At 39.5% G+C, this 23858-nt stretch overlaps 1 protein-coding gene across 1 annotated transcript in view; it reads left to right on the top strand.

The window, feature by feature from the left end:
• Nucleotides 1-23858, top strand: part of LAMA4 (laminin subunit alpha 4) — an 80862-nt gene that overhangs the window by 14029 nt on the left and 42975 nt on the right. The window contains exons 2-9 of the mRNA XM_075862291.1: nt 3851-3952; nt 9462-9589; nt 12196-12276; nt 16211-16425; nt 19491-19591; nt 20119-20299; nt 21887-21979; nt 23491-23642. Coding sequence (XP_075718406.1) covers nt 3851-3952; nt 9462-9589; nt 12196-12276; nt 16211-16425; nt 19491-19591; nt 20119-20299; nt 21887-21979; nt 23491-23642 — 1053 coding nt within the window. The remainder of the gene's footprint in view (nt 1-3850; nt 3953-9461; nt 9590-12195; nt 12277-16210; nt 16426-19490; nt 19592-20118; nt 20300-21886; nt 21980-23490; nt 23643-23858) is intronic.

Raw genomic sequence — 23858 nt, 5'->3', positions numbered from 1 at the left:
TTGCTACTAAAGCAACTGTTGATTCACACTTTTCTTGGGCTTCACGCTTGGCATATATGTCAGGAAGAGCTCCAGACATATAGGCTAACCTAGAAAAAAAAAAAAAGGCATTAGAAGCACCTATCTGAAACAGCAATTCCGCCATTGTTCTATGCATTTTCCATTTACACCATTCACCGTGAAGTGTAAATAACATGTTACCTTTATTCTATGGGTCGGTACGATTACGGCGATACCACATATGTAGAGGTTTTTTTAAGTTTTACTACTTTTGCACAATAAAAACTCTTTTGAACTAATATTATTTGTTTTTGGATCGTCGCTTTCCAAGAGCCGTAACTTTTGTATTTTTCTGTGGCTGTATTCATATGAAGGCTTTTTTTTGCATCACAAAACCTAGTTTTCATTCATACTTTTTTGGGGAACATGGTACTTATTAATTAACTTTTATTATCACTTTTTTGGGGGGCAATAAAAAAATAGCAATTCCGCCATTGTATTTTTATTGGTCTTTTCTTTACGGCGTTCACCTTGCGGTCTAAATGACATGTTAACTTTATTTTTCGGGTCATTACAATAGCGGCGATACCATATATATTTGTTTTAATTTCTTTTTTACAATTTTACTTAGTATACCACAGCATTATTGCCTGTCAGTGTAAAACAATCTATTAGGCCATGCCTACGGCACGGCCTAATGGGCATATGGCCAGGGCTAGTTAACGTGTAAAACTGGCAGGCAATGACACTTAGATGGCGCGATCTCTATAGACTGCGGCATCCAAGGGGTTAATCGGTCACGATCAAGGGAAACTTTGATCGCTACCGTTAGAGCAGGAGCCCAGCTGTCATAAGATCGCCGAACATCTTTTCTTAGAACTCTGCATTATGCAGATCCTGTTATTCCTCCTAGAAATGTATAAATAAATTGACAACTGTGTGCTACCATTCCCCTTGTAAAAGGGGGGTGTCCCAATAAAGTCTACGATTTTGAGCACTGAATGGACGGTGTCAGATTGTGTAGCGAAACAACCACAACTGGTAACACCCAGTTGTCCTAAATTTCTAGATGGAATAAAAGAGAAATGGTAAATTAATAAAAGATGCCCCATAATTGTTATTTCATGGGGAATACAATTATTTACTAAAAACAGACATGTCAGGAAAGATGACAGATTCTCTATAAAGATAAAACTGACCTTGTTGTCGAAGGTAACCAATCACAAAAAGGCTTTCATTTCTTAAACTGCTCTGTAAAAATTAAACCTGCACTGTAATTGGTTACTATGGACAACAAGGTCAGTATTGATAAAAGAGGCTCATTATACAGTATTTAACCTGCCCAATGGGGTTAAACAATGTTGATAATATAGAAGTAAAAAACATGGTCCTGTTATAGTATGTGGAAGAAGTTTTTGAATATTAAAAAATATATTTGAGAAAATGTATATGAATTTTGGCTAAAATGTATATATTATGTATAGTTAGTGTAACTCAGTACAGTAGCAGATTGGAATAGTTTTACTTTGGACAAACGTTCACAATATTTTCCATCTCGCTGGCTTAAATAGTCAAGAAATGCCAACACCCTCTTAATATCCTTTTAGTGCCTGGTTCCAGAGATGTTTTTTAACTGTCTTTGAACTCACCCACATGATCTCTTACAATAACATTTTTGGATAAAAGAAATGCTTCTTCCCAGCCAGTATTAAATAAGTATAAACAGAATCATTGGGTTACAAAGACTGTGTTTTTTGCTTTACTAAAACAGTTTTTATTAGTATTATTATTTTTGTTCCCATATGTTGTGTTTTATATTGATTGTGATGAATGTGTACAATATTTTCTATTTTCAGCATAATATAACTGTTGGTGGATGCAGGGCTATCCTTAGGTTGGATGGTACCTTGTGGAGTATCTTCTAAGAGAATACAATAATGCAGTGTACATAAAGCCATACCATACAGTGCCCAAATAACATTGCCGTAAGATGCCCTAATAACCCTGACAGACCGTTAATAAATAACACTGCTCAATCACTAAACTTGGGAATGTGGCAGCATCCTGTGAAGCTGGCATTGCATAGTTTCAGGGGCTAAGTGTCGGTCAGCTCCAGGACCCAGGTCATCAGCGCCAGAGGTGCACCCCTCTGTAGTAAATAGTGATGCATAAAGGTCACACAATCCTAAGGCCGGTCCTGGATGGATGATACCACTAGAATGGAATAATTGTTCACTTGGCCATTTCTCATTTCCTAGAAGAAGGAAAGCACTTTTTAGGGGATCAGTACTACAAGATGTTATTGTGTAACAACACGCTGGGGATTCTAGACCTTCTGTTGCCTTAAGTGGAAAGAGAAAATGTGCCCCTCTTCCAAAGCCTTCAAAAACAATATTTATGGGAGAGAGAGATAAATCTACACTATATGGCCATCTGATCACACCTTTTTGTGTTTGTTGGACAACCCATACCAAATCCATGTCCTTCAATAAAGAGTTGAGCCCCCTTTTGTGGCTACAACAGACTCCACTCTACTGGGAAGGCTTTCCACAATAATAGGAATAATAATAATAGCACGGCGCTCAGCAGAAGAAGCTGTCCCTTCGTTTTAGATATTATTGGTGTCATATCAAAGGGACAATTGTAACATTGAAAACCAGTTACAACAGAAGGAACAAATGTACATTGGTCAAAACAAAACCTAATGACAATTAATTTTAACCAATAATTCTAAAAAGTAACAGTATTTACAAATATAAGAATTTTTGCAATGTGCATTATTTACAAATGTTTTATGGTTTTATATAACACTTCATACCTAAAACTGCCCACTAGATCATAATTGATCACCTGTTGACAATGTATATGTCTTGTAGGTGCAATTAAAAACCTATAGGGGCATTCTTAGCTGCTATTACATGTATTACAATAGGTCTCGTCTGATTCACATGAGAGCACACTATAACTCGCATATGTGGTATGGCATTTCTTCTCCCTTAACACATGTTGGCATTTCCCATGCATGTTGTCTAATAACTGTTGAGTGGTGCTTGGAAGTCTTTACATGTGTATCGTATCCTGTCTCCTTCCTGCTTGTATAGAGAGTTGGGCATATACAGGTTAACCCCAATCTTGTAAATGCAAGAAGCAGCAAACAAGGAGAAAGGGACCCTAGTAGATCACATGGGCACCATCTAAACCCTACAAGCCCCCAGGGAAAGGGCTATTAAAGACCCTAGGGGCCTGCTGAACTGCAAAGATGTAACTGAAAAATGTTAAACTAAACTTCAAATTGCTTTTACTAAACAATGGAATACATTACATAAGAATACCTTTTAAGGAAGTTCCTTTATAGTTGGATCATTCATTTTATTGCATCTTTAAAAAATACTACTAGCAACCAAATGAATATTAAATTAATAATAAGGAAATAATTTTAACTTCTGTATTTTTGGTGTTGTAAAAGTTACTAATATCTGGCTTGGGAGAACCCTCAGGAAACTAGAAGACATCTGGTTCACAGCTCCACCCAACTGACAAAAGAATGATGTTATCCACTAGTATCTAAATTCCCATTATACTTGACCTAACATGACTGCAGTGCACATGTCTTCATTCTTAATCTGATTTAACGGTAAAATGTTGTAATTTGGTGTACACATATGAAATAATGAATTTGCTGCATTTATCATACAGATTCCTCTCTACATATTTGTGTTGAACTATCAGTAAAGTAAAAGTTTGACAATGAGTCAAGGAATTTTCATATCTTACATCAAATCTGAGTATTAGAATCTATACTTTAATCAAGATATATATTAATGGATATTTTATTTTTGGCTTTTTGTAGAGATGTCAACCAGGATTTTACTACTCAATATCTGGAGAATGTTTGCCGTGTACATGCAATGGAAAGTCAGACAAATGCCTGGATGGCTCTGGGTCTTGTGTGGTAAGATTATTTTCAGTATCATATGATGTTTTCTAGAAGAGAGTAGACATCTGTGTTTATGAATTTAAAGCTTGAAATGTGTAGAGAATGCTACCTACTAAACATCTGATGTCCATACATATGGTGACCAGACTTTCCATTATGTAAAATTTTGTCATGTCCCTTTTTTTTGCTCGCAATGTATAGTGACAAGTCCTGGATTTTCTCTATGAATATATATATATATGCAAGATTTTTCCACAATTCCTATATTAAACCCACTCATTTATTTGGTCCCAAATACGTAAAAGGGTTTGACCCATCAGGACAACCCCTGTCCGTATGCCCTATTAAGTGGCTCTCCACTCTGCATAATAGAGGGTTTCGCGCATGCGGAATCTTCCTTTAACAGGAAGTGGCCCTTGCTGTGGTGGACTCGGCCTGTCTATTTATTATATGGACAGCCAATTATCTGAATAGTTGCCATGTAAGGCTACATTTCTGGCCGCATAAACACTTGGCAAAATCGGCTGTTTACTTGGAGTCTTGGGAGCCGGACCTTTAGTGATTATCTAATCACTGCAGTGGCCCTTATATGAAATGGTCTGTCAGTGGTAAAAGTGTAGCTAAACGTTTGACAAACTTCTGACATGTCATAGTGACATGTCAGAAGTTTTCATTGGTGGGGGTCCGAGCACTAAGACCCCCACCAATTGCTAGAACGAAGCAGCTGAAGCGCTCGTGTAAGCCCTCAGCCGCTTCGTATCTGTTCGGCTTTTTCCAGAAATAAATGTTTCGGAGTACGGACTCAATAGAAAGTCTATGAGCCCGTACTCCGATACATCGGCTTTCCGAAAAAAGCCGAACAGAGACGAAGCAGCTGAGCGCTCACACAAGTGCTTCAGCTGCTTCATTCTAGTGATTGGTGGGGGTCTCAGTGCTTGGACCCCCACCAAGACAAACTTCTGACATGTCACTGTGATATGTCAGAAGTTTGTCAAACGTTTAGCTACACTTTAACTGTCAACTGAGCTTCAGATCAACACATCATATTCCATCATTCACATGTACTGTATGTGGCCAAAGAAATAAAAGATGATTTTATTCTCACAATTGTTACAGCCTTAAGGTCCTTTTAGACAGCCCGATACTGGCCATCAAAACGAGCGCCGATTGACGATACGTGATGTCGATCAGTGATCGTTAGCTCCTTTCGCAAGAATCAATCGTCCCTATGCATTTGCATCATGTTAGTAACACATCTCCCTGTTTACACATAGACATGTGCTGCCGACTAGCGACCATTTTTAGGGTCGCATAAAAGATGCGATCAGCCAATGAACGAGCGTTTGAAAATTAATACATGTTTAACTGATTATTGGCCTGTGTAAAAGGCCATTCAGTCCTCATGCATAATCAATGTCTCTCCTCATATCAGTGTTTAACCGCTCACTTTTGGCAACACTGATTGGAGGAGAGTTGATGTCTGGACAGGGCTCTCCGCACAGATATCATCTCAAGAATGATTGTGGTGCCAGTATTCAGCACCCTGAACTCTAGTTTAGCGGATGTAGGGGCGTAACTAGGAAAGACTGGGCCACATAGCAAACTTTTGACTGGGACCCCCCCTGCCCTAGGTATCACACAACTCCCCCTTGTAGATAGTGTCTCCCTATAGATTCCACCACACAGTGCCCCCTATAGATAGCACCATACAGCCCCCTGTAGATAGCGTGATACAAAGCCCCCTGTAGATAACGCCTTACAGCCCCCCTGTAGATAACGCCATACAGCCCTCCCCCTGTAGATAACGCCATACAGGCCCCTCTGAAGATAACGCCATACTGCCCCCCCCTGTAGATAACGCCTTACAGCCCTCCCCCTGTAGATAATGCCATACAGCCCACCTGTAGATAACGCCATACAAGCCCCCTGTAGATAACGCCTTACAGCCCCCCCTGTAGATAACGGCATACAGCCCTCCCCCTGTAGCTAACGTCATACAGCCCCCTGAAGATAACACCATACAGCCCCCCTGTAGATAACGCCTTACAGCCCTCCCCCTGTAGATAATGCCATACAGCCCCCCTGTAGATAACACCATACAGCCCCCCTGTAGATAACGCCATACAGCCCCCCTGTAGATAACGCCATATAGCCCCCCTGTAGATAACGACATACAGCCCCCTGTAGATAACGCCATACAGCCCTCCCCCTGTAGATAACGCCATACAGCCCCCCTGTAGATAATGCCATACAGCCCCCCTGTAGATAACGCCATACAGACCCAAACCCCCCCTGTAGATAACGCCATACAACCCTAACCCCCTGTAGGTTAACACCATACAGCTCCCAACCCCCCCAAAAAAAGGCGTATAGTTTGTCCTACAAAAGAGATGTATCCCCTATCCACAGGATAGGGGATATATGTGTGATCGGTGGCAGCGATAAGGAGAAAGTCCCCCGAAGTTCTCCATGAGAAACCTCGGACTTCCGGGGTCTGCACAGTCCAATTAAAATGAAAGGAGCGCTGGTCACGCATCCGCACAAGCGCGACCGGTGTACAATTAATTTCTATGGAGCTGCCGACAGACCCCGGAAGTCCGAGGTTTGTCATGGAGAACTTTGGGGGACTTTCGGTTCCCTGTTCTCCTTATCGCTGGGCGTCCCAGCAATCCCACATGTATCCCCTGTCCTGTGGATAGTGGATGCATGTCTTTTGTAGGAACAACCCTTCAGTGGTGGAAGAATTTGATGTTTGTAGATGTTGACTTTGATACAAATTTTTCATCAAGTTTGCTTACCCAAAATTATGTTGTCTGCAAACCAAATAATTAGAACCCATGTGACATTAAAATTTTTATCAGATTTTGACCTATAAAATTGAGTTACCTTCTCAATCATTATTCTACATGAAAGACATTAATCTTCATTGAATCTATACTATATTTTATTATGTTTAATTTGACTAATGCTTGAGTTGCACATATTATGCTTGAGTTGCACATATTATGCAAAAATGAACCTGGAAAGTTGTCTAAACAGATTATATTCGGTAAACCCGTCTTGGGAAATATTCAATTTTCTCAAGAATATTTTACTGTATCATTCATATGTGGGCATTTTAGGGCTACTGTGTGGACCACATGGAAATCATCAGTTCAATTTTCACAATATACAAATTAAACTCTTGTTTCGTCAGGCACACATAAAGCGTCCTGTTCACAGGTTTTCTGTAATACATGTTCAAGTACTACAGCTTTCTAAACCATTTTGTTGCCACATAAATGACATCATTTTGTCACCATGGATCAAAAAAGTCTTTTTTGTCTGGGGTTTCCGCTCCCAGACCGACTATGGATCATTATCACGTGGATTAGTTAAGACAAGTGTTTACCATGACTGTATTTCCTCTAAATGTTAAGTTACCATGTATCCTCTATTAAATTATTTTTGGCAGGAAGATGGAAAAAAAAAAGAATATAACTGAAGCATTGTTTTATGTTGCTGCAGAGGAAGATTTAATGAGTATGAAAATTAGAAGTTCATGTCCATAAGAGGTTATGGATATGCCACCGGAAGCTTGAAAAGTTTGATTTCACAAAACAATACCAGAAAGAGAACATAAATAGCTTTTGAGGGTGGGATGAGAATAGCAATAAAACTTTTAAACTGGGAGCAGGATACAACTAAGGGAACGTTTGCAATACGAACATGGGTAGACAACAACAATGCTCAGGCAAGGAATGAAAGGGCAGGGCCATTCTTATAGTCCATGAACTGGGGCTAATTAGACATAATTAGGCCCTTTATGGCCTAGAGGACACTACGGTGCAGAGCGACTGCATGTGCCAACGTCTCTGGGAAGTCAGACATCAGCCAGAAGACAGGAGTCCGCGGTGGCGGCCGTCAGGGGGTAAGGAGAGGCGGCGGTCTGCGATCCCGGACGTTACAGTAACTACCTGGATTTTCCTGCCTGTTAGAAATAGAATGTAATTTAATGTACTGTATATCCATTCAGTGACTATGCAACGCAAGCCAAGCTATTTATTAGGAAATCAAAGATATTTTCTATTGACCCGTATGTAATTATTACTTGTATAACCAGTGTCCTCATGTTAGGATGCTCCCCTTTCCTCCTTTCAAAGTTCTGCAGCAGCTGCAGCACGTAGTGTTTGTGTTCTACAATATAGTTTCTAGTTTTCTCTATGGCATACTGGTTTTTTTTCCCATATCCGTCAATGCCATCGTTTTTATCCTTCCACCCAAGAAACGATTTTAAGTGGTTGTCCAGGACATGGGATTTGTAGGGTCCATGCCAAGACAACCCCTTTCATAGCCCATAAAGAAAATCATTTTTATAAGTATTATATTGGTGTTAAATAAAATAAAACTTCTATGTTCAATTATCACTTTCTCACCAGTTGTTAAAAAACACTTAAATTTTAGTAGAAAGAGGCAATAGTAGCTATTTCCTTTAGCAGTAATAGAAGTACTGTACATTTACCATCTATTCACTATAATGGTTACTGGACTGGAGCCAAAGCAAATCTCGTTATGCTTTGTAAATTGCAGATGGTCTTTGTTATTCTATATATTGTATATATGGAGTTACTGCTGTGAGCATCAGACCCCTATGTAGGTTTTCCTGACCAAGAAAAATAACTGTCAACACAATGGCCTAAACATATGCAGCTCTGATGACTTTCTGCGGTTATATACACAGCTTTTCAGACCACATATTAACAAACAGAGGGCAATTTTTTTTATGTTGGTGTTTTTCTATTGTTACATAAAGATCTGTCACAGCCCCAAATATATAAAAATTCTGTCATACCTTAATTCCTCTCATACCCCTGATTCCATATCAGTTTTTTCTTGAAAGTGTCCCAGTTCTTCAGCTATGAACCCTATTAGTTTTGCCGCCCAGTATGTAAATAAATGTATAAATTGACAACTGGGTGGTCTCCACAGCTCAGTTTTAAAGGGTCATGTACCTGAGCTGCTATATCACTGCCCAATTAATGCGAACACTATCAGGGCGGCTCCAGCAGGACGATCTCACAAGATCCCGCTACCTATCTGATAGCAGGTTATGTACCTTCTGTGAGATATGCGACCCCTCTGCGCTACCTTCTTATAGCAGTGCAGAGGGCATCAAGGACCTTGGACAAACGCCACTAACAAAAGGATCTGCGGAGTGTCCTGGCTGCTGTAATACCTCTGCAGTTGCTTCTGTTTGCTGCTATCTGTGTCTGTCCAGATATCTGGATCCCCGCTGTTCTACCTTCTAAAAGCAGCACAGAGAGGAACAAGAACCCGGGACAGACGCCATAAAGAGGAGTATCACATGACTGCAGGATCAGACTACACATAGGGTTTGTTTGTAGTCTGTTACCATAAAGACGCATAAGAGGTGTAAAACGTTAGAATATTTGCAGTCAAGCCTTTTTGCAAAGCTGCTTAATTTTAATGTAGAGGAGCTCTTACTGCTGATTCATTATGTTGTTACTTTATATTTTGTATATAGGACTGTCAAAGAAATACAACGGGGAATCATTGTGAAAGATGCCCCACAGGATACATGGCTGACGTGGTCGGAGGAGTTTTAAGGTCGTGTCTTCAGTGCCCTTGTCCACTACATTTTAGCTCTAACAAGTAGGTGACTTTCTAATAAACCACTTTTTACAATAGTCCTTTTTTTTTTTTTTTGCAAAGTACACACTTAACATAGCTGTCAATATTCCTGTCAAAATATCATTTATTAAATTCACAGTGAATTGTATCATTCTGTAGTGAGAAAGATTATTCACAAATAGACTTTCACAACAATGGCCAACATTCCCAGAAGCGGCCCGTTCATGGTAAAAGTCCACCCTTGGCTTTATTACAGTCCAAAAAAAGGAAGTGCTTATCCAGCATACAGGACTTGCAGGATATAAGCAAAATAAACACCTTGCCCGTCTGGGCATTATCTAAACAGTAGGTTTCCCCACCTATTATAAACCATGAGTACAATGTTCTTTGGATCAGGCTTTACACACTATCCTTGTGTGGATTCCCAGGCTCTCACATTGGACTTCTTTCACTGCAGCCCTAAAAAGCCCAGTGAGCACACCTGTACTGATTTGAATTTGGGGAAACCCTGTACTGAAGCGGGCAGGTAGTGGCAAGTCCCTCTACCAATCCTACTTAGAATTCCATAGAAATCCATGCCTAGAGAACGGACTTAATAAATGCCTCAGCAAAAATTGTATCATACTCCATGTTTTTCCTGGTAATACTCGTGTGGTTGGTCTTTGTTTTTTAAGTGTCCGCCCCTCTGCCGGACTTGTAGTTATTGTTTCATTCTTCTGATGCTTTAGGTATGTGCTTTTTTTGCATTGTATGTCACTTTTATTCATGATCTTTTTGATCTATTTTAGGAATTACTTTATGTATTGAAGTGGGATCCTCAGTGGGGTTGCTCATGTAGTCCGGCAGGTCTGATCTAGTTTAGGGCTCTTGCACTCTTTACGGTGTATCTTATTATGGATCACTGTTTGTATTCTTGTATTTTAACTTGTTTGTCTTTCCCAATAAAATTTAGATACTGTTTTGATATAATTTTGGATGTGCATGTCAACTTTTTTGCCCTACTTTTTCTCATAGTTTTATAGAAAAATAAGGAACTGTACAGACATAAAGCCATTACATACTGTATTAACACTTGATTTCAAGTAGGTCTATGCATCTCTTGATGTCATGAATGGATCCACTGTCAATTACTTACATTTAGTTGTATACTTTGCAGTACAGTTATGCTACACACCATGATTATTGGTCAATTTATAATTGCTGCAAGTTTTTGCTGTTTAGGATATGTGCACACGCTAGCTGGCTTTTACGGCTGAAATGACAGACTGTTTTCAGAAGAAAACAGCTGCCTCGTTTCAGCCGTAAAAGCTCCCCCTCGTATTATGCGAGGCGTCTGTGACGCTCGTAAATCTTGAGCTGCTCTTCATTGAGTTCATTGAAGAACGGCTCAAATTACGTTGCAAAGAAGTGCCCTGCACTTCTTTGCCGAGGCAGTCAATTTACGCGTCATCGTTTGACAGCTGTCAAACGACGACGCGTAAATTACAGGTCGTCTGCACAATATGTCGGCAAACCCATTCAAATGAATGGGCAGATGTTTGCCGACATATTGTAACCCTATTTTCAGGCGTAAATCGAGGCATAATACGCCTCGTTTACGCCTGAAAATAGGTCGTGTGAACCCAGCCTTAGAGAAGAACATCACTGAACATTCAGTCCACGTATTTGTATTACTGCTGCTAGCTGGAGCTATGCAGGCATTTAGAGCTTGGATTCCTGTTCACCCTGCTCATAAAAACTGGGAGCTTGTACATTTCAATTGTGTTTCGTGTGCTAGAGGTATATTAACAGAAGAATGCAACATGCTGTGTGTCTTAGCTTTATACTTGTCCCTCTAACTTGTCTTAGCTTTATACTTTTTTTTTAAAGTGGTGTTCACAAAAAAATCCTTTAGAACAAATGTCCTGTAATCACAGGGAAAATAACAACGAGAATTAAGATAAGTGATTTAGCCTTGATCAAATGTTTGTTAGTTTTTTACTTTTCCATGGTAATTATAGTTATTAAGCATGCTCAAAATAATGTTCAGATGTTTCCACTGTCAGGAGCTTGAGAGTTTATTTTTCCTCTAGGGGCAGAAATGGAGTGACAAAACACATGATCTCATAAGCTCTGATGGGAACAGTAACTTTCCTGTATCGTTCCCATGAACTGGCTTCTTATTAGTTTGTACTAGGATAAAGCAGATGTAAGAGCCCCTCTTAATTACAGCAGATGTCCTATCTCTGCACAAGGTCCGCTCTGAAATAGTTCTCAAATTAGATATGGCCGACTATAGTAAAATAGTCACATTTTATAGAAGTTCAAGCGCTTACTCATCTTGTATGAAGATAATTCATTTGTGTCAGACAAATGAGCAGAAAAAGCAAAATGCAGGAAGAGTTGTCTAAGGTGTAGCTCTAAAAATGACAGGAAGTACAAACAGTACAACAATAAGAAAAAAGTAAATAGGAGGATATCCAGGTTATTAAATAGTGTGGGATCCTTCCTTGTAAATGATTCAGTTTGTGACATCATGTAGCGTTTACTTTATTCTGTTTCATCACAAATATTTAGAGATATGAAATGTATTTGAAATCTACAATGTAACTATTTTGTTGTGTTTTTCTTCCTCTGTCATTATACAGCTTTGCTCTTACTTGCTTATTGAAGAGAGGTTCAGTACGCTGCATTTGTAAGGAAAATTTTGCTGGACCCAAATGTGAAAGGCAAGTACTGAAACTAAGTTTCATAAATGTTGGTCTCTAAACTAATATTATATTTGAGATCCGGAATTACAGGAAAGACCAGAGTTATTAAAGAAATGATCGCTTGATACAATGCTTTGAGGAGGGTCACTATAGTAACGTGCTCTCCTGTCTTTGGAAAAATGTATAATACTTGTATAAAAGTTCATGTTGAGTTAATTCATTAACACTGCAAACCTTGAAAATTTAGTTTTTACAGAAGTTAAATAGTTTTTCTCAGGATAGACATTAGTGGCATATTGCTGAGATACTTTGTCTCCTGTTGGCTATGCTCTGCTTTCTTCAAAGGCCGTCATAGTCAATGGTCGACAATGCGGCCTACCAGAAAAACCTGAGCAGAGCTGTCAGGAATTCAATGGCATTTCCCTAGTGCGGCTGTCACTTTGCTCTAGTGATCTGAGGGGTTACATCGGTCGGCCCCTGCCGACCTTACAGGGGTGTCATATCCTAACTATATGACTTTAATGTCTATGCTGAGAGAACCTTTTTAAAACATAGCTGCACCATCAATGAGATATGTTTCATGTCATTTACAATGCTATCAGTTGATCCTGCTCCCTAGCTAAAAATTAAAGTCCTAAATGGTGAGATCTGTGGTCATATTTTAGAATTGGCAAAATTCACCTGATGGTAACATGATGGTGCGGGTCAAGAAGTCAAATATTGGTGACTACCATGCTATGTTTCTACTGGTATATCCAGTCAATTATTGTAAAATGACATGTCATAATGTCCATAATGCCCATTAAACATAACCTTGGTGCATTAAATATAGCACATATAGTTCACATGTTGAGTTCATACACTGCCCTTTGCAGTTCCCCACAGCTGGGTAGGCTATTTACCCCAGAAAGGCTTGCACCAGCTGCAGGCAGCAAATATATTGATGTTCATTATATTGAGGATGGTGACAAAGAAATAATAATTTAATTGAACTAAACAAGAATCTACTGTTTAACTTGGACCAAATTAATGGAAAGTCCCATCGTTTCTGAAACTCAATGAATAGGCTGTAATTCTGTTAAATCCAGATGTCCGTAATCACACATCACATAGATGGAAATTCCATAGAGACCACTTTCAAGTTGTTTCCATAGCGGTAAACATTGCATGTTAAGTATTTCAAATAATCATATTGCAAAAATATATCTTTTTGAGTAGAAAAGGCTGTTGGCTTAATGCCGGACAACTGCTTTCTGCTTCCAGATTGTGAATGATGAAAATCTTAGGATTAGGGATTGCAAAATGACTGGTTTATACTATTGTAGTTAAAATGTCTAGAAAGACAGTTCCTCCTGGCAATCAGCTGAATGTCCTGGCAGCTGAAACCATAGGTATCAGCAGTGTAGCTACATAGACAGAAGGATGCCTCTTGAGTACCACATCCCATGTGGTCCCCTCTCATTCAATGTCTTAATTTTATTTTACCTGATACAAAACCATATAAGAATTACAACGTAAATCATTCCTTATTTGCCCCTATAGCCAGCAATGCATTTAGAACTTTTATTATACACCGTAGCACGGCTTGGTTTTAGGTTTATTAACCTTTATCTGTACAGCATATGGAAACCACAGATATGCCTATGTTTTTAGGATCTGTGTTGGAAGTGATGACAAGGACCAAATAACTACTGTGAAGCAGAACGTTGTTTGGATCGATGCATCACAAATGTATTGTGTAGAGTGGATATCTGTGAAGTGAAGCGGAGGACTCTATCTGCCCAGTCACACACTGATCCTACTTTATTGGGACACCGCATAAGGGCCATGTAACGTATCTAATACCATTTAAGAGACATCTTCCACTTAATGTAACTCCATCTCAGCCTATTATTAGCAAGACAATTTATTTTATTGTAAAGACCATCTTTAGCCTTAAACAACATGTATTTACAAACTGGCAGCTGATGAAGGTTAAATCAGAGTGCGCTACGGACACAGTGTAACGGAATCCCTGCCTATTGCATTACCCTTGGACAATCAGAGTTTCATTGAATATTCTCTGCATTGCTGTTTAGCCAAGAGCAATGACATAGGTATGAATTCATTTCTAGTGCTTGTGTACATGGCCTTGCAGTGATTATTACTTTTGTTCTTTTGTAACAAGCCTTACTATGTAGAAATAATGATAGGAGTTATTTATTACCAATACTCATATGAGCACTTGAAACGGCAATTATCCTTTATCTGTCTCCAACAACATGAACATTTATCCCAATGCACACGACCGTGTCTCGTCCGTGATCCGTGGAAAGATAGGACATGTATCGGAGAGTTGGGTCCGTTTCCAACCACGAAAGTGAATGGATCCGTGAAAAGTATTGGGTGCCACTCGGATGGCGTGAAAAATGGCCAGAGTGGCACTCGGTCGTATGCAACTGGTCTAATGCTAACCATCCTTATTAGGGTATGTGCACACGTAGTGACCAAAAACGTCTGAAAATACAGAGCTGTTTTCAAGGGAAAACAGTCCCTGATTTTCAGACGTTTTTTGAGCAACTCGCGTTTTTCGCGGCTTTTTTCGCGCCGTTTTTTACGTCCGTTTTTGGAGCTGTTTTCATTGGAGTCTATGAGAAAACAGCTCCAAAAACGTCCAAAGAAGTGTCCTGCACTTCTTTTGACGAGGCTGTATTTTTACGCGTCGTCGTTTGACAGCTGTCAAACAATGACGCGTAAATGACAGGTCGTCTGCACAGTACGTCGGCAAACCCATTCAAATGAATGGGCAGATGTTTGCCGACGTATTGTAGCCCTATTTTCAGACGTAAAACGAGGCATAATACGCCTCGTTTACGTCTGAAAATAGGTCGTGTGAACCCAGCCTAAGATGTCAGTGGATCCTGCCAAATCGGAGCGTCAGACAATCTTATAGCCAACTGACCCCAGCGGGGGATGTCTGCGGTCAGGCATGTTGGATCTTAACCTGTCCAATTCTTTGTTGTCCCCAAACAGAAAAGCAACATCAGAAACTTATTATTAAAACAACATGTCTGCTTTGGCATGTTTATGAGAGTGTTGGGAAAGATGTTAAGCTTTAACAGCTTAAGATTTCGCCTTGATCAGACAAATAACTAGATAGTTATTCGCTATTGGAATATTCATCTGATGTACTCCATACATGAAAAGTATTTGGTACAATAATTATTATTAATCTCTTGTTGAATATCATAGTGATTACATTTTTACCGACATTTACGTGAAAAATTACAGGTCAATTGCAGTTAGATAATACTATGTAACAATAATTACTAGTGACCCAAAAAAATTGTTAAAGGGGTTGTACGGGTTAAAAAAACAAAAAAAACTGCTTTCATCCAAAAACAGTGCCACACCTGTCTACAGGTCATGTGTGGTATTGCAGCTCAGCTCCAAAGAATGCTCTTCAAAACTCAAAAATAGAAATGCATGAGATTATGATACTGTTACAGTCAAGAAGCAGTACATATTGGGGCAGATTTTCTAACGCAATAGAGTAATTGTGTTACATTGGTGTTCGCTCCAAATGTTATATGCATGAAGACCTCCAGACACTTTTATTTACATGAACGGTCATTTTCATTTGTGTCAGTAAAAGTAAGGCAACCGAAAAATTTAAGTTTTCCTCTTATTTTCATACTGCTAGAGGTGTTCAGAAGCATGCCCTATAAAGTTCAGACAATTGGCTTTATTTGCAATAGGTTTAGTTTCCAGGCTCCCCAGTACATTTTTTAAGTAGAACTAACCAATAAAAAGCAAGTAACTGAACCGTATAATATAAACACAGTTAACAAGACCTTTCCAAATGTTTCACTGAAATGTAAAATCAATCTTTAAGTTACATTTTACAATGTGATTTATAATGTGACTTCATCTGAACAGTACAGTTTGTTATGGTTACTTGATTTTTATTTAGGTGTGCCCCCGGCTATTATGGCAACCCTCTACTGAGAGGCGGCACATGTAAAAAATGTGACTGCAGTGGAAACTCTGATCCTAACCTGATTTTTGAAGATTGCAATGAAGTAACAGGACAATGCAACAGTTGCTTGCACAACACCACTGGATTTCACTGTGAGCGCTGCACAACCGGCTATTATGGAGATGCCAAAGTAGCCAAGAACTGCGCAGGTAATAATTAGGGGCTGGGAAGACAGTCCATTCCTTTATCATTATTGCGTTTTCTGGATGAGCACATATTGAGTTTTCTGTCTTGGCACATAACTATGTTTCAAAATTTTTGGTTTAAGTATGACATTATAAGAAAGTTCTAAGAAATGCCTATCTTCAAAAAAGAAAGTTCTAAGAAAAAAACAAACTGAAAAAATATATGCTTATCTTTGTGTTAGGACTCATGCACACGGCTGTAGTGGTGTACACGGCCGTGATTTGCAGCTCGGACAGCCGCGGAGTGTCACCCGTGAGCCGCCTTCAAATCACGGGCCGTGCACATTGCCGCGTGCAGTCATTTCTATGAGCCTGGACCGCAAAACACAGCCTGAAATAAGACATGTCCGTTCTTTTTCAGGTCCAGTCTCCTGGGCCATGCACGGACCGTGGAAACCACAGTTGTGTGCATGGGCCCATTGAAATGAATGGGGCCGCAATTCACCCGCAGATTTGCGGGTGAATTACGGCCGCAAATATACGTTTGTGTGCATGGGGCCTAAGTCCTCTAAAATTCAGAATTATACTGTACGCCAGTTTAAAGAGGCTCTGTCACCAGATTTTGCAACCCCTATCTGCTATTGCAGCAGATAGGCGCTGCAATGTAGATTACAGTAACGTTTTTATTTTTAAAAAACGAGCATTTTTGGCCAAGTTATGACCATTTTTGTAGTTATGCAAATGAGGCTTGCAAAAGTCCAAGTGGGTGTGTTTAAAAGTAAAAGTCCAAGTGGGCGTGTATTATGTGCGTACATCGGGGCGTTTTTAATACTTTCACTAGCTGGGCGCTCTGATGAGAAGTAACATCCTCTTCTCTTCAGAACGCCCAGCTTCTGGCAGTGCAGATCTGTGACGTCACTCACAGGTCTTGCATCGTGACGGCCACATCGGCACCAGAGGCTACAGTTGATTCTGCAGCAGCATCAGCGTTTGCAGGTAAGATCGACTTACCTGCAAACGCTGATGCTGCTGCAGAATCAACTGTAGCCTCTGGTGCCGATGTGGCCGTCACGATGCAGGACCTGTGAGTGACGTCACAGATCTGCACTGTCAGAAGCTGGGCGTTCTGAAGAGAAGAGGATGTTACTTCTCATCAGAGCGCCCAGCTAGTGAAAGTATTAAAAACGCCCCGATGTACGCACATAATACACGCCCACTTGGACTTTTACTTTTAAACACACCCACTTGGACTTTTGCAAGCCTCATTTGCATAACTACAAAAATGGTCATAACTTGGCCAAAAATGCTCGTTTTTTAAAAATAAAAACGTTACTGTAATCTACATTGCAGCGCCTATCTGCTGCAATAGCAGATAGGGGTTGCAAAATCTGGTGACAGAGCCTCTTTAAGTCAAAGAATATCATTCAGATTCATGGAATTTGTTTTTTGTGCATACAGCTTTGGCCCAGTCACTGGAGCGTTCCAGGATAGAACCCCACACCCATTTACATGGCCATATATTGACAGTTATATTACTGGGACCACCCCAGGAAAGCTTTAGTTATGTCTATATATGAACAGTTATGGGTATGTAGTGGTTCAGACCGCACAAGATCCGGTAAGTGCACGAATAGGCTCCCAACCCAATTACGTATTAAACAAATATTCGGCACAAAAAAAAATGATGCCAGAGGTTTAGTGCGACGTTTTGGTCGTATGTTAGACCTTCTGGTTCATCCAGTCGTTGGCGCTGCATAGATTAGTAGCAGTTTACTGCTTTCTTATGGCGCCAACGACTGCATGAAACAGACACCAGGAGGTACAAGTGCCTGATGAAGGTCTAATATACAACCGAAACGTCGCACTAAACCTCTGGCATAAATTTTTTGATAAAATAAAACCGAAAGATTTGCTAAAATCATCACCTTGTGTGCCAAATATTTCTTTACTAGTTATGTCACTGGGGTTACCCCTAGGAAGCTCCAGTGATGTCGTTTCCCCATGTGGAGATAAGCAGCTGGGGGCTCTACTTTGAAGATCTTGAAGGGTGGGTAATCGAACTGCCATGCAGATGGCTCCTGGGTGCTACCTTGGGGAAGTTCAATGGAGAACATCCCTGGGCAATGCCAAGCTGTTGGCTGGAGCGGAGGTCTAGGCGGGGCACAAAGGCCACGGGAATGGGGCCGGAGGATATAATAGAGGGAATTATATCTGCTGTCTGACGTGGAAGCTCCAGTTATAACTGTCCATATATGGACAGTTACATCACTGAAGCTTCCCAACGTATACGTTAAACGGAGGCTGTGACGGATACCTAACACTGGCATCCGTCACTAATAGGCTATAATAATAACTGTTTAATGGATTCGTCATGAAAAGGGTCATCAGAGTTCATGACGTATCCATTCAACGGATACCATTATAGCCTATGGGTGACAGATAACACTGTTAGACACCAATGACACCCTTCATTCAATTAACATATACGTCGGGAGCTTGTCCTTGCGTATATGTCAAAATGGAGACCATGTGAAAAGAGTCTTTGAAAGGGAAGCTACATTAAAAAAGACTCCACCTAAAAGATTTTCTAAGGTGTTCAGTGCAATCTCTGCTCCCTGTCCCACTCTAACTTACTAAAGACATTGCCACCAAGGTTGGTTTAGTATGTTATCGGCGGTTGTCCTTTTTAGAACTGGAAGTGACAGCACACTAGGGGTATACTGAGGTCTGTAGTGCTCTACTGGACCTGAGACACAGGTAACCATTTGTGAGCAGGTAGTCACCATGAATGGAATAAGATCTGCCCATTTTCCCTATACAATGATTCCAGGGATTCTATTGTATAACATTCAGTGTAATGGAAGTGTTTTGATTATTATCGATATTTATGGTTCATCAGTGGGGGTCCATGAGCTGAGCCCCAACTGATTAGTAGAATGAATCGGCAAAGGCTTTCTAACAAACCATGCCACTTAAGATTAACGTTAAGATTTCCGATTCAACACAAGCTAATTTCTGATATGTCTCAATAACATGTCAGGAAATAATAATAGCCTGTGTATATTCATAAAATTATGTTCACATTTCAGAATGCAAGTGTTCAAAGTGCGGTACAGAATTCTGCAGTGACATAACAGGGAAATGTCACTGCAAACCAGGTGTCACTGGAATTGCCTGTGATCATTGTCAAGTGAGTATTCATTTACATTTTTCCTGAAACAACGAAATATGAAATATATTTCACCAAATAGAATCCTCTGCTATAAACCTGTATTACTTAATATTGATCCACTATATTTATATTGTACAATTTTAACAGAAAGTTCTCTTACACTAGCAGAAAATCCATGCAATACCGAAATTCAATGAAATATTTCATGAATTATTCAAATAAATAGGTCTTTTATTCGGAAATTATACTCAACAATGTAATGAGTGCGGGAGCTCATGCATAGGGTACTTTAGGTTAACTAAAACACATATAGAACTTTGCAACTGATGATATTTAACCCATTATACTGTATTTAACCTTCTATGTAACTTTAGGATTTTAAAAGAAAGTTTCACTTGTTCTCTGTAAATTATTATTTACTAGTTACTTCCTTTGACAAAAAATTACAAATGTCATGTATGTTCGGTGCGGTAGATTGTGATTTTACATACTTAATTTGCTCCATTTTATATTGGGTCATGTTTTTCTGTTGTGTTATTTTCTAGATCGGCTACTATGGTTATGACAGTTGTTTGGGCTGTCAGAAGTGTGAGTGCAGTTCTGCCTCCTTGAATAACAACTGTGACCCCATAACTCAACAGTGCAGATGTAGACCCGGCACAGGGGGGCTGAAATGTGATAGATGCAAGTCCGGATACTGGAATTATGGACCATCTGGCTGTCAGAGTAAGTGCTTTCAGAATATTATGTGAATACAGTTATGTGTCTGTAATAAAAATGTGATATCAACACCAAATATGTAATGAATAGGTATCTATATAATTGTTTTAAAGCATAACTTATCAAACTAAACAAGCAAAAAGTTTATATTCACATTTAAATAAATTGTATCAATTTCACAGACAATGAATGTCTTAGAATGTCATTATGCTTAGGATAGACATTGCAGTTTTTGAAAAATTGGAAGGGGAAAAATCTAACTAGAATGAAGAGGAAGAATAAAAAATATATAAAGTATACAAGAGTTTTTTTATGTTTATAAATTTATTATTTCTATAAGATCAATTGAATGATTTAAAAAATCTTTGATTTATGCTGGATTGGTATATCATAATTTGAATAAATAAGAAACACAAAAAAGCATATACGTTGCAATTCTCCCTGTGGATTCCAGAGGCTTTTAGCATTTAAAGCTGGTTTCTCAGAGTCAGCCGCACAATCTAAGAAGGTGTTGTCAGGGGATAACTATAGGGACTGCTGTGGTTGCAGTCGCACTTGGGCCCTGGTGTCTGAGGAGAGCCCATTGGTATATTTGCCACTTAAGAGGACAGTAGTACTATAAATGGAACATTATTTTTGGAGGGCCCCATTGCACCTCAGGACTTTGTCCAAAATGGACTACACCCTTTAATAGCAATATTGTTAAATGATAAAATAAGAACTTTAGCCATACAGATAATCGAATGTTTCAATTTGTATACAGACATACACACGTTGTTATCTCATGTTAATCTTAAAGGTTAGAAAACATTAACATATGTAATAAAGGGTAAGGGAGAATGCACTTGTATTTCGCTGTCGCAGCCCATATCTTGTTTTGACTTAGGGTATGTTCCCACGGCTTATTTTCGGCCATTTTTCAGGCCGCAAACGGCCGAAAAACGGCTGAAACAATCGGAAGCACAACGCTTCCAAACATCTGCCTATTGATTTCAATGGGAAAAACGGCGTTCTGCTCCGACGGGACGTTTTGTTACGTGGCCGTTTTGAAAAATGCTGGTGAAAAAGAAGTACATGTCACTTCTTGAGCCGTTTTTGGAGTTGCAAAAACAGCCATAAAAATCCCACGAATAACGCGAGTATGAATACAAAACGTCTGAAAATCAGGAGCTGTTTTCCCTTGAAAACAGCTCTGTATTTTCAGACATATTTTGTTAACCGTGTGAACATACCCTTACTGTTTAACATGAAAGCAATGTAATTTAAAGGGGTTGTCTGAGATAAGAAAGAAGCGTTTTTTCCTAGAAACAGTGCCCATCGACTTGAACAAGACTAAACTGCAATACCAGGTACAGCCCATGTACAAGAATGGTGCTGCTCCCAGAAAAAAAAAAAAAAAAATTCTAATCTTGGGCAATCCTACTAAAATACTGCAGTTAACATGTGAAATGTTTCTGTACTACACATGTTCTGTATTATGTTCTGTATGTATAATATGTTCTGTATTATGTATAATTCTAAGCATATGTACTCCTTCCTATAAAATAATCACTTGCTTATTGTGTGTAAAACTCACACTTATTGGTCATCCAGAATGCAGCTGTGGTGGTGGTCCATGTAACAACAGAACCGGCGAGTGTTTGTTAGAAGACCCCGATTCCCCAAGTGGATCTGATTGTTCATTCAGTAAGTTCTAAACTTCACACTAATACGAAACCGTCTATTATTATCGTCTTCTCAAAAAAATAACCATCGTCACTATCACAGAAGAGAAGAATTTTTTTTACTCACTGGCAAAATTATTTCGACTTCAGAATAAGAAGAGCGGTCAATAGTGAAAAATTATCTGTGAAGTAGAGGTACAGCCATGCAGTTATACACGTCCTAGCGGAAACTATAAAAGCCAAATTCTGACCTTTCATGCATTGCTGACAAGGAACGTATTGAATTAAATACAGTTAAGGTGCAAGCTACATATACAATGTGGGAAAAATGCAGCATATATTTCATAAAATTAGGATCAGTGTGGTCCAGATGACCTAACGTAAAGGGCGCATCACTGGAAACACTGGCCCATATTTACTAATGCTGTCTAATAGTTAGGCAGTGTAAACGGAGACCAGGTAGTGACAAATACCTCAAATTTATCACAATGGTGTATGCTGTATGATAACTTTGGCGCATCTTTCACGACTTGTTAGACACATTTATTTTTCCTATGCCACTTTTGATTTATCTTTTTTGGCGCTAACATTTTGTACCAGTCTTTTGACACATATTGGGTGCATTTTAAGCCATGCCCCCTTGTCGAGACACTTTTGAAAAGTGCCCGGTGAGCTGCAAATAGCAAAATTGCACCACAATTTGCAGCAAAATTTTTTCAAAATGTTCAAGATCCAGACACAGTAGTAAATCTGCCCCAGTATCTCCATTTGTTGTGCAGTTGAATCTGTTGATCCTTGTTAAGCATTCAGGCTGAAGAATGGCTTACCCCTCATGCACATTATCGTGTGTGCTGCCCGAGTCCCGTCAGTGATCCGAGGAAAGATAGAACATGTCCTATCTTTTCTCGGATAGGAGAATCGGGTCAGTTTTCACAGACCCGATTCACCCGCTAAAGTGAATGGGTCTGTGAAGACTATCGGGTGCCACTCTGATGCCGTTAAAAACGGCCCAAGTGGCACAACAGTCATGTGCACGAGGGGTTACCAGCACTTTTCAATGGGAATAATGACAGGAAGTCCAGAAGAAAGTTTTCCCCCATGGCTACTGATTTTTTTCAAATAGTGCCAGTTATGAGAACTTCTAGAAATATTTACATAAGTAACTATTAATGGTTATGCCAAAGTTGGGGTCGGGACAGCCTTGGTGATAAGTTGATATCATTGGGGAAACAGCAGGTGGCTCTACAGCGTTTGCGGCTGAGGTAATCTGGTATCATATAGTGCCCATTTGAATGAATGGGCAGACATATAATACATGGTCGCAGCAGAGTCTGCCACTCTTTACAGCAGTTCTCTGCTGTGGCTTATAGAGGACGGTCTTGAACTGGGGACCCCCCTCTACCATATTCTTACACCCTAATCGGCCACATATATCGAGGTTGAGAAATTAGCTTGAAGGGGAAAAATGTGACATTTTATATAAAATGTTATCACATATATTATGTATTGTAAACTGTTCTCCTGCTTTTCTAGATTGTGATAAATGTATCTGGGACCTGATTGATGACCTCAGACTCAGCGCCTTACTTGTTAATAAAACTAGGTCAACTATACTGAGCATATCCACTGGAGTTACAGCAAATAGACTCCTTGGTACCATTAATTCCTCTGTCCTCATTCTTAAGGTACAGAATTGTATTTTTTTATTTTTATAATTGAATTTGAGTAGTATAACAGGTAATAGCTCTATACTAAAGTGTGTTTGTAGTTATCTGTAAAAGCACTGGAGGTCAATTGGATATTTTCACATTTTTGCGCAAATAAGGCATGCAGCAAAATTTGAGATTATTCTAAGTCACTAAAGTGGTATAAATTATTTAATAATTCCCCACATAGTGCCT

The sequence above is a fragment of the Rhinoderma darwinii genome, chromosome 4, assembly GCF_050947455.1.
Source record: "Rhinoderma darwinii isolate aRhiDar2 chromosome 4, aRhiDar2.hap1, whole genome shotgun sequence".
Lineage (NCBI taxonomy): Eukaryota > Metazoa > Chordata > Amphibia > Anura > Rhinodermatidae > Rhinoderma > Rhinoderma darwinii.
Note: the sequence above shows the minus strand (reverse complement) of the source record. Positions and strands in the feature narration are given on the sequence as shown.